Source organism: Pteropus vampyrus, unplaced genomic scaffold (genome assembly GCF_000151845.1).
Source record: "Pteropus vampyrus isolate Shadow unplaced genomic scaffold, Pvam_2.0 Scaffold116, whole genome shotgun sequence".
Lineage (NCBI taxonomy): Eukaryota > Metazoa > Chordata > Mammalia > Chiroptera > Pteropodidae > Pteropus > Pteropus vampyrus.
In genome coordinates, this window is record NW_011888897.1 from 3,769,656 (window position 1) to 3,782,009 (window position 12,354).

The 12,354-nt window shown below is 33.4% G+C and overlaps 1 protein-coding gene across 3 annotated transcripts in view; it reads right to left on the reverse strand.

Annotated features, from left to right (window-relative positions):
* Positions 1 to 12,354, reverse strand: part of USP44 (ubiquitin specific peptidase 44) — a 91,156-nt gene that overhangs the window by 7,725 nt on the left and 71,077 nt on the right. For all 3 annotated transcript variants that reach the window (XM_023533979.1, XM_023533978.1, XM_011365913.2), the window contains exons 2-3: positions 4,218 to 5,709; positions 1,142 to 1,337 (exon numbers count right to left, since the gene is read on the reverse strand). In XM_023533979.1, coding sequence (XP_023389747.1) covers positions 1,142 to 1,337; positions 4,218 to 5,642 — 1,621 coding nt within the window. In that variant the 5' untranslated portion in view covers positions 5,643 to 5,709. The remainder of the gene's footprint in view (positions 1 to 1,141; positions 1,338 to 4,217; positions 5,710 to 12,354) is intronic.

Below are 12,354 nucleotides of genomic sequence, written 5' to 3' on the forward strand. Positions count from 1 at the left end.
ATTAAAGCAACTAATCATTTGGGTCTTCATTTGGTAGACCCAGAAGACACACACAAACATGTTATAAAACTATATTCTGCACTCATTTATAATATTGTTCTAACTCCCAGATTTGGTGATGAAAAGCACCTATGACCATTCACATTCATGTCCAAGGAAAAAAGGTACCTCACCATACAAATTTGATAAAGGTTCATTTTTCCCTAACCTTATAAATCTTAGGCTCCTTAAAAGAGTTCATACTAGACAGCACTTAGAAAACAATGCTGGTATAAGTCAATTGATGTGACATTTCTTCAATGCTGGAACATCCAATGTTTCTTTAACGCTACCTCATGAGTTTAGTATCGAAAGCCCTAAAATCATTTTTTCAGAAGTGAAAAGTAGGGAGAATACCTGGAAATATACAGTGTAAACACTAAAATGCCATGTATACATTACTAGAGGAAATAAAGACAAAACAGATTCGATATGGTTTTATACACCATTCCCCTGGACGATAACGCTTCGCTTCTCTTTAATTGCAATGACTGTTTCATCCCCCAGTGTTAGGTGCCTGTGTCCACCTCTATTAGAGAGCTTATCATAGTAGACCTTAATTGTCTGTTTCCTCCATTAGGTATGTGAGCACCTTGAAAGTGTCTTACCTCTGTCCATAGCAACTAGAACAATAACTAATACATAAGATATTGTAAACGGTTTTTGAATAAACCTTTGCTTTTATGAAGCCAATCTCCACAGCAGCAGTGCAGCTACATATTATTTCCTATTATAAAGGTATGTATACTCACATATATATATGTAATATATCAACATTTTGATATGTAGCAAAAAGACTTAAAGCAAACATTTCTTTCAGTATTAACATATTTTCCTTTTACTATTACCCTTTGCTACTTTATTGTGCCTTACATATTTAATTAAAATTTTATTTTATGAGTCTTCTCCGCGACTATAGGATCAAAAAAATTTTTTAATGTCATCGGTAGGGCAAAACATACACAGAGTTCACGAATGCCAGTTATAAAGTAGATCTAGCCCAGTTTCTTTTGATGAAGTTTTTTTTTTTCAAGCTTCCTCTCATTTGTGTTTCTCTTTGCTAATCTTAGAAAAGCAAAGAGAATATATAGTCTCTACTTACAGTTACACTGGTCACATACGTAGATTTTTCCTTCTAAAGCTTCTGTTTCTGTGAATTTGGCCAACATTTCAGTAACCAGACATGGCTGAGAAGCAGTATCTTTTCCACTACATTGGTATCTTTCTGGAAATTCCAGTGACAAGTCCCAGAAAGGTTCTATGGTATTTGATTTGTTGTCACATGCAAGACATGTAACCTGCAAATAAAAAGTTTCTCAGATTACAATTCTGTGAAAACATTTACTCCTGTCACTAGAGGTCACTGCCAATAAAAAAGAAAATGCACTATCAAAATTCCAAATAATCTGCTTTATATTTTCAGGCAATTTTTTTATTATTATAATTTTCCTTCCAAAAGATTCATTAAACCCATTATGCATTGGTGGGCTTTAACTACTAGGCATTCAAAAAGCTCCAAGGACATTAATCAAATTTGAATTTAAGTAAAAAACCAAATTGTGGACTCAATCAGATATACATTATATATGTGTATGTATATATATTTACGTGCATTTGTGTTTAGATAATTAGACGAGGTTATTTGCCCCTTTCCTTCTTTGTCTTTCACTAATTTTTCTCTCCCCAAATCCCTGTAACCTCTTAGCCATGATACAAGTAAAATATTACTAGTATATTTTAAAATACAGTATATTAGTATATATAAATTTTAAAGCCATACCAACTGAAAATTTCAAAAGACAATACATATGACAAATAATGATACCTACTTAAAGCAAACATTGCTATATTAAAATCCTCATCAAAATATAGGAACCACAAAGAATATGGATCTGTTCTAACAACTTACGTAGGAAATACAGGAACTGGAAAGGGAAAGAATAATTTCAGTGAAGAATTCAGCAGGATTTAATGCCAACAAACACTGCAAATAACTGAAGATAAACTTTATAAGTTTAAAAGTCCACATGATATGAAGTACAGTTGATACTTGAACAATGTGGGGAAGTTAGAGGCGCTGACACTCCCCACTGTGCACTTGAAAATTCTCATGTAACTTTTGACTACCCAAATACTTAACTATTAATAGCTACTGTTGACTAGAAGCCTTACTGATAATATAAACAGTTGATTAACATCTATTTTGTATGCTATATGTATTATATACTGTATTCTTACAATACAGTAAGCTTGAGAAAATATAAATCATAAGGAAAATACACAGTATTTACTGGAAAAAAAAATCCATGTATATGTGGATCTATATGCAGTTCAAACCTATGTTGTTCAAGAGTCAACTATATTACTAAGCTCTTTCATATAAGCTACATTCCTGGAACAGGCTACAAAATAAAAGAGCCAGTTGTGATGCGGAGTTTAGATTTAACAAATTGACAAAAAGTAAAGAATATTCCTGGCATTTATTCTGGGGACTAGGGCAAGGGTTGACTTTTTGAGTTCTTGAGGGGAAAAAAAAGCCATTTTCAGCAACCAACCATCTCAGACTCTTGAGATGACCAGTTTCCTGAGTGTATTACATGTTTAAAGGGAAGAGAGTAAAAAATCTGGCAAAACAATTTTTATTGATTTTGAAATTCATCCATAAAGGAAAAACAAGCACATAGGTACTCTCATACCATTTGAAATATAAACTTTTTCTGGAAAGAAGTTTGTAACCAAGTACCAAAAGTCCTACCTTTGACAAAGTAATTCTACTTCTAGGACTCTGCCCTAAAGAAATCATGTATTAATTGATTGTGAAATGATAATAATGGAAAAATCAGAAATAGATTACAAGTCAATAACAGGGGAATAATTAAATAAATTATAGTATGTATGATGGACATTAACATGGTGTGAAAAGAATGATAAAAAATGTTAATGACTATGAAAAATCTTTATGTTAAATGAAAATAAATAAAGCAAGCAGGTCTATTCAACATCACCACACAATTAGGGGGAAAAAAACATGGATAAATGTACAGAAGAAAAAAACATGAAGGAAATATTCCAAAATATTAATAGTTTTATGTATGGGTTGTGGGGTTAAGGGATGATTTTTCTTTCTTTCACATAGGTTTACTGTATCATACAGGTTTTCTATGACTATATATTACTATTATTTATAATGTATTTTAAACTTATGGATAAAGTTAGAAATGACAGAGGAAGATGGTAGAAAGATAAAATTGCATACAACACAGGAAGCATAACTCTTATTTGCTAATCGGTACAATGTAGAATCTTTACATTTATGAAACAGCAAGTGAAATAAACTTCATAGATATCCCTTAGGAAGAATTACATTTGAAATATTTAAACTACGTTTTGGAAAAAGTATGCTATACAAACCAAAAGTGCTATTATCCCCATGAAAGTTGAACTGAAAAACAGGCATGTGTGCAGGGTTGGGTAATGCCCTAAGAGCCCAACTGCTTCTGTTAATGAAAAAAATTTTTTTTAAGTTCTATGCTATGGAAAAATAGAGAAGTTTATATCTAGTAATAGTCTACTAACAAGTCCACTTATTACAGAGAACCATTAATTAGATGGAAGATTCTGGTTTTGTGATTCCTTTTCACAACAAGGGAAACTTTTACAGCTGTAATTAAAATAAAGGAAAACCATTTAGGATTATTCTAGATGAAATCACATTTATTTACCTTAAAATTTCCCCACCTACTTGTTAAAGCTTTCAGACCATGCCTCTTTTGGTTTTATAGGAATTCCTCCAGGGCCACTCCTTAGTCCCTGAAATTACTCAAGTGTGCACCAAATCCATTACCAGTACATCAGCATCTTCAAATCTGTTCCCTGTGGGATTAAACTCTCCCCTTCTCAGTCTCCCAGAAAATGAATGTAATATTGTTAACTTACGAAGCTCTGGCCCCTCTCCCCACAAAAAAAGCTTTCATACCATGGACATAATCATGTCAATGATTCATGAAGGAAACCACCGTAAATAAGTGAGGTGACTTTATATATATTTGTAAAAGTGATCTATTTTGACCTGAAAACAGCACCAGCTCTAACACGCTAGATATACAGAGCATATGCATTTTTTAGGCTTTGCTTTATGAATTCCCCATGATGAAAACGATATATTTAAAAATCCATACCTGACTAAGAAGTTGTCCATGAAAAATGTTATTCACAACATTCAGAACCTGTTTGATAAGTTTCCTTTGAGAAATGGGGATAAGAGCTGGTAACCTGGTACCAGTTGTTTCTAGTTCATGTTGTATTTTATCCAAAAGTTCACAAAGAAATTCCTGAGCATCTTGTTGGGCATAACCACGAAAAGCAGGAATTAGTCTCCACACAGAGTGTAGCATAGCAAATGGTGAGACCAAGGCCCACTTTCCAGACCACATGACTTGGAATAAAGTATGCAATTCATGACAGAGAGAAATGTATTGTGAACTTGACTCCCTTAGCTGAATAAGTTCCATCTTTCTACTCTTTGATACTCCACCAGTTAGTCTGGAGGATAAACTTGGATGTCTAGAGAAAACAGAGCCTGTATCTTTTTCTTGGCATTCATTCATTCGATATAGTGTATCTGTGACTGGTGGATGCTTATAAGATGATCTTGTCTTATCACTAGCTGTCACAGCCAGCCATCGGTTCAGATCAAGTTTTAAAAAACACTGTCGAAAAATAAGTAAATGACTCAACACTTGAAGAACAGAATTCATATAGCAAGTATTTCCTAAATTTCTCAATCCTGTTACACCAGGAGTTACGATTGGCCTTTGTTTAACTGAGGAATCACTGGCTTTTTTAAATTTTACATCTTCTGAGGTAGATACTACATCATCTTTTGCTGGTGATGCTGAGGTTTGTAGTGGTTCTTGAACAGGAACTATCTCTACTGTGGTGGACTGAACTTGACCTTGTAAACGTAAACTCTTTCTTGGAGGCATACTTTCCAATTCTGCTTTAACCTGATGTTCTAATTCTTGCCGTCTTTTCTTCACTTCTCTTTTTTCTGTTTTTTCCTGAAATTGTTCTTCTTGCCTTTTTCTTCCAATGGGTGACTGTTCAAACCAAATTCGAAAGATTTTACCCATTAGGATCCTTCTCCTGTGCCAAAGAGCAGTATACATTTGATCTTCATTTTGAAGCAGAGATTGGGCACCATCATTTAAGAAATAAGAATCATCACTTATACCTATAGACCGTAAAACCCTTCCACTACGAGTGGTGCAATAATAACTTTGACTTTTGATTGCACTTAATGTACTTCGTAGTAACTTCAGGTCTCCGGCTGCATTATCATTAAGAACATAATCATCACAAAGGTAACAAAAAACATACATCTCATTCACCTCCAATGCAACAGGATGACTGCTTTCCTGAAAGTGCTTGAGTGCATGTTCTTCGATGTATCTTCCACAGGCAACGTGGGAACAGCTAAGGCAAGCCCAGATTGACTCAGTTGTATTGCAGTCCACACAATGCCATTTCTGAGGGTTGAGGATGGAATGGTCTTGAGCAAGCCGCAATTGCTCAATGTGTTTGCACTTATCCATTGTTAACATTTATTTAGTCTAGCTGAGAAACACATAATCCAAATAAGTCTCTGTTCGCACTTGAAACATCTGAAAACTAAGCAGAACAATGTCAATTTTAATAAAATAAAAACAAGAGGCCAATATTTTTTATAAGATTTTTTCCAAGAATTATTTTATAAATTTGCTCACTCTGCTCCCAATTTCTGGGCTGGCTATTACAATTACCATAGGCAACTCTCACATTTCCTCTGCTCTAGACTTCTCTAATCTCTCATTCACCTTACTCTGAAAGAACACACTTCACTTTACCTTCTGAGGGGGCTCCCTAAAAAGCTTTCTAAATTTTCTGCCACCATCCACTGGTGAAGAATGGGTAGTGACCACTTTTTACTGAACTAGAATAAGATGCATCCTTTTTACCCAAAAGTCTGAGGGCAGTTTAAGATTGGGATGGCGAGATCAAAATATATCTCACTATTACCTACATTCTGAGAGCCCTCTGTGGAGTTACACAGCATAATCATAGGTAAAATGAGTTTTGAAGCCTTTTCTGAATGTTGCGCAAGGAGTCAACTCATACCACCTTTTTAAAATTTTAGAATGAAGTAATTTTTCTTGAGTGTAAATAAACAGCATTTACCTCGTCATCTCTTCAAGTAGTTGAATAATTAGTCTATGACTTGCCAGAAACAATTAACTAAATTATCTCTGTGTCCTTTATATGATCCTTTTAAAATAAAAGTAGATAGATCCTGGGGTTATCTTTGGGTAGTGGGATTGAAAATTATTTTTTTATTAATCCTTTTAAAATTTCTAAAAATATTGAACATGTTAACTTGTATAAGTTTTAAGAAAGTGCTAAATTATACACTAGCCTCTTTACTCCCTTCTCTATATTCAGCAAATAAATTCCCTTGGTTACAAAGAATTTGCCTATTTCATTGCATTTGTCACTAAAAATATCTAGTTAGATGATTGCAAGGTCCCTGACCTTCAACAGGAAGTGATCTATAATTGAACAGCATGATTCCATTCGATGGAAAATTGTGAAAAGGGTGAAATGTTGATCACCTCTCTGACAGGCACTATATAGCAGGGGAATGGTATCACAGCAAATGGTTAGAGAGCACACTCTGGAATCCAAATGCCTGAGTTTAAAATTAAGCTGTATTTACTATGTGACCTACACACATTATTTAGGCTCCACATACTTCAATTTTCTTATCTGTAAAATAACAAATAGTAATAACATGAATAGGGTTGTTGAAGGAACTGGAAAAATGTATATTTAGAAAGCACGTAGAACAATTCCTGGCACTAAATAATATGTCCCCTAGTACATCTTAGCTCCCAATAGTAATAACAACAATAATTACAATAATAGTAATTATTGTTATTATAAATGCTAATTCCTTATAGTTTTATCACTTTTAGTGAAGAGTTCCTTCTTTTCAGCCAAATGTGTACTTAGCCCAACTAAGGTGCTAACTGATAATCAAGATGTTAGCTGAGAACTAAGGTCTGACCTCTCCCAGGGGTATTTGCATTTTAAAAGGAGATCTCTCAAAGATAAAATCTTTCTAAAAATCCAAAGAAGTGACACCAAAATGGTTGATAAAAGATCACGAGATTAATATTTTAGAGTAAGAGGCCCACGATACCCTGTCTACTTATGAAAAAAAACAGTAGGGGATGGATGACCAAGAGAAGGACAGGGAAGAAGCCGGAGCTAGAGAGCCAGGCTGCTGGAACCAGAGGTCTCCAGTTTGCTCTGCTGCTTGGAGTCAAAACTCAGAGACAGTTACTAGGGTATCCCCAAAGGGGCCTCATCACACAAAGGTCTAAAAGCTTGAAGGAAAAGAAAGGGGGATGGGAGTATTTTCTTGACACTTACTATTTTCCTCTACTGGGTTCTGAGCACTTCTTTTCATTTGCTAATCCACTGCTGAGAAGTATGTATATCTTAACTCTGGCTTCAACAGATGGGATATGTAGTTTTTGGCAGTATACTCATTTTAAAGAGAGATAACAAAACATTTTTGTATCCCCCAGATAGATTCTGATAAAATATTACCTGTACCTATACATAGTAGCAACATAAAAAGTCAAAATGTTTTGAATGAAATCTATAAAGACTAAAATTATACTATCTTTTTCTCATATATTTAAAAAAATGTCTCATACTTGAAATTCCAATTAAGAGCTATGAAATGGCTTTTTTTTAAAACAAGTATGCTAATTTTTATTTTAAAGACAGATGGATTTATAAATATTCTGAAAGCTTCTTTTTGTCATTCTTCATTGCTTAAAGACAATAAAAATTTTAATTTGTTCAAAAAAAAAAACTCATTCAAGCTATTTAAACTTTCCATGCCATGTAACTGAGCAAATATTTTCATTTTCAAAATTTCCTTCAGGAAATTTCTAAAGCTTAAGAAAATAATTGTACTGGACTTACTGAAAGCAAATTATTTCATACAGAGTTAGCATATCATTAAAACAATTATAGAATAGCTAAAATGACTGGAAGAGAAATAAAACATAAGATCTAATTAGATATGGGATTTTTAGTCAAAAGTTTGTATCACACACAAAAACCAAGGTCACAGATAAAATATTCAACCTGTTAAATGGCACAAAATTGCTTATATGTACCACCCAGTGAGGGTTCTCTGAAATTTTCTTTTGCTCATTGCAACATACAACCCAGGCTTTAAGCATGTAGCGATACTTTTCTGATCTATTTTAATCGCTTTTCAAACCTCTTGTCATAATGAACTCATCCTACAAGCAGAGGTTCAATATCTAGATAGCTGACCACCAAGACTTTATTCTCAGCCCAAGCTTTGTGAACCAGTTTCAGACACACCTCAAACTCAGCTTACCTACACATGTTGCCTTCACAGAATTAGCTTCTTTCCCAATACTCTTATTAAAGATCCTGTATTCGAGCACCCAGGCTAGAAATTGTTAAAATTTTTTTTACTTTTCCTTCCCATCTTTTCCACTCCAACATTCAGTTTGTCACCTATGTATATAGGGTTATCATTCCCCAAGTCTTTATTCCTTTTCATTTCCAGAGTTATTATTCTCATTATGGACTTTATCATATCATTCCTGAAGGACAGCCCTAAACTCTTAACTGGTCTCCCATCATCTGAACTCTCACTCTCCTCTACGGAATTAGTCTGCCAAAGAAAGGCTTTGAGCATTTAACCTTGTAACTTAAAATCCTGTTTTCCATAGTCCAATAAAGCAGACTTTTAACTTTGACTAAGACTCAGACTAAGAAATTTTACATTGGGTTTCAGTAAATGTGTCTACACACCCATAATACACACACATACCTGGAACAAAAGTTTCATAAACAATCCTTATAATAATGTATTCTAATATTTCCCATTTAATTTTTTAAAAAATACTGATCATGACTCACTAAATTGATTTCAGAAAGGCAGTATGACAAATATTGCAATGCAAAATATTATACATTCATCATCAGTCTTGACTTTAAAATTCTCAATTCCAACCTACCTTCTTTGCCTTCTCTTATTACCCTTTTGTCATTTGTACTCTAGCCAAAACGAATCATCCCCAGCTAATTTCCTGAACTCATCATCATTCCCTCACCTCCACCTTTTAAAAATTTATTCATCTTCCAAGGCCTAATTCCTTCATAAGTATTTCTAGTTTTAAAAAATCTCTTTTCCTCTAACTTACCAAAGGACTTGGGTGGTGCCAAATGTGAACTCTTATGTTTATTTGTGTATATATACATCCTTACTCCGCCATCTAACTTTTGAGTAGCTTCTCTATGGTCAGGAAAGGACTACGTATTTCAACATCTTTTTATCATAACAACGAAAAAATAATGAGAGCTTTATGAAGATTCTGTAAGTTTTATAGTTTTTATATCGTTTCAGGCTACCAAATTCTTGGCACAATCAACTAGTATTAACTGAAGGTTTCACTTCAGTTCTCTTTATGATATTTGAATCAGTGGATAAAAATAGGAAGTCATGGATCAGCAGTGGCCAAAACTGCCCTTCGTCCTCAACCAAGTAGCCGTTCCCCCAGCCCCCATAGTCAGTGAAGGCAGTTTCCTGATGTTTTGTGATATCATTATCCCACTTTCTCTGTTCTTAACCAGCACTTACCATGTGTCTTGCCCTATCCTACATGCTTTTGGATACCCAAAATAGATTGTATATGAAAACAAACTGAGACATACTTCCTCAACCCTAATTAGGTTTAGGTTATTTTGAAATTTTGGTACGATATGTAGTGATCTTTTAAATAGTCATACTCCAAATATAAGTATTACTAAGAGCTACAAGAATAACTGAAAAATTAGAGGAGCAGTTAATTTTTTAACTTTACAAATTAACTTTACAAATTCCACTATAAATTTTAGTTATCTTCAACATAATGATCTTTTCAGCTGACTACTCCCTTTCCACCTTGGTTTCATAAGAAGACACTCAGAGAGCGTGGAAAGGTACAATACTGTTATAAGCCTTGGAACTTCCTACAAGAGGTCAGGTACCAAAAATTAGTCATACCAAAATAATCTAGATCTAATAACCAGTGCAAGTACTACGAGTTTCAGATTCTTCGCTTTAAAAAATATGTTTTTTACAGAAGTCATATGTAAAAAATATGTTTTTTACATATTTTTACAAAATATGTTTTTTACAGGAAGGTACCATGAAAAATAAACACATAAAAATAGCCAAACTATTACTACTTTAAAAACTAGTAGAACAAGGAAAATGGCTAATATACATTCTTAAAAAGAATTAATCTATATTTTTAAATCTGAATAGACACTAAAATAACATCATAATGCTCTAGTATGTAGCTTTCCCCTTTTGTAGCTCATCAAATAATCATCATGTAACATTTACATTTTTTGTAATTCCTAATGTGTCTTAGAGGTATGGTACAATTATTAAAGGATTGTTTAAAAGTCTTGAAAGACCACAAGATAAATTTAAACTCCTTAACATGGCATATAAGAGCTTTCAAATTGTGGCACAATATATACTTTTCTAATCTTCATCTATGACCAGCCACTTCCCACACATCTTTTGTTAAAATGTTTTTATATATGAATGACCATATTGTGAATAAGTTCAATTTTTTTTATAACTTTTCATAACCAGGATATGAACTATTGGTTCATAGGAAATGAGTGTGCACATTTTATATAAATACATACATTTTACTTCAATTAAAGAAAAACATAGGTACCACTAGGCATAAAGTAGAATAACTATTTAAATAAAATCATCACAGTAACTATCTTTTTCTCATTAAAGAAAATTCTCCTGAGACCTTCCAGAGAATTTATATTAAAGAATAGGTATATGTTCAAACTTTATTTTAACAATGATAATTTTTGTTGAAATATTTTTCTTTTAACAATACCAAAAACCTAAATAGATTTTCTAAAAGCTATTAAAATTAGAAAGATTTGTTATTTTCCACAATAAAGGATAGGAAGAAATGGCAATTTAAGTAGGAAGTAGACCTTAGGAACTACTAACCACCAATTTTTACACACACTTGGATAAGAATAAAAATAACTTTATCCCTAGTAATTATGGCAAACTCTACCCGCACCTTATGAGCAGTTTTTAGCAGTTTTTAAATGTTCCATTTATTTCATGAAATTACCATAGTATCCTGTCCTCTTAAGATATGTCTGTGAAATGCCAATGGTCGAGCATAATGCCTGGTACACAGAAAGTGGTTCAATCAATATTTGTGAATGAACAAATTATTGAACTAATGAACACAATGGGCTCTAAAATTCTCCTTGCTCTCTCTTAGGTATGATATATGCCTATTATGTACTTTGGTACCTCTCCTTGTCAATTATAATGTATTTCCTTTCCTTATCCATAGAAAGGCCCTTTTTTCCTCCAGAGATCTAGAATCCATAATTACCCTGATCTCACTTGAAACTCGTCATTAAACAATAAAAGATACCTTTTCCCCTGGGCCTTCTTCATGTCTCTAACATGCCTTTCCTGAAGCACAGAGATTAAATTCAGTTGATGAAGTTCTAAGAAAAAGCTCCTGGAAAGCAAGTTCTGCTGCCAGGTTATTTGATTTCCTCATCTCTTACTACTTAAAAGCATTTCATTTATGGGCAATTTTGTTCCAAATATTTATCATTACTGTCACACCATCATACTTATACATCAACCTACTGCAGCTAACTTCATAATAGGGGAAATAGAGATCAACTTTCTATTATAGGTCTAGTAAACTGAGTACAAATACTTTGTGTAAAATGCCTAGACACACTATCATTCTAGTACATCCATGACTTGGCCTAACAAGTATATTCCTGGACTATAAATAAATTAGCTTTTTCCTATAGCATGTAAAACTCCATTAAAAATGAATTCTTTATAATGAAGTTTTTACATCTGAAAGTACTGTGAAAAAATCAATTGTACTTCTTACAATAATCTTAATCTTTGCCAGAAAGTCAGTATTTGCAGAATTCTATATTTTAGTTACTTGTCACCTATTTAAACTGAGCTTAATGGCAAAACTGTCCTCCATTACTGAATCCAGAGAATGATTGGGCACATATTTCCTATCTTGATTAGACTCCTAAACCAGTGGCCACAGAATCTCTCTAATCACCCTCAACCAGACAACTCCATTAGAATCTGGAAACCACGTTCATTCTGTCTAACAGTGTAGGAAAGAGAAAAACTTG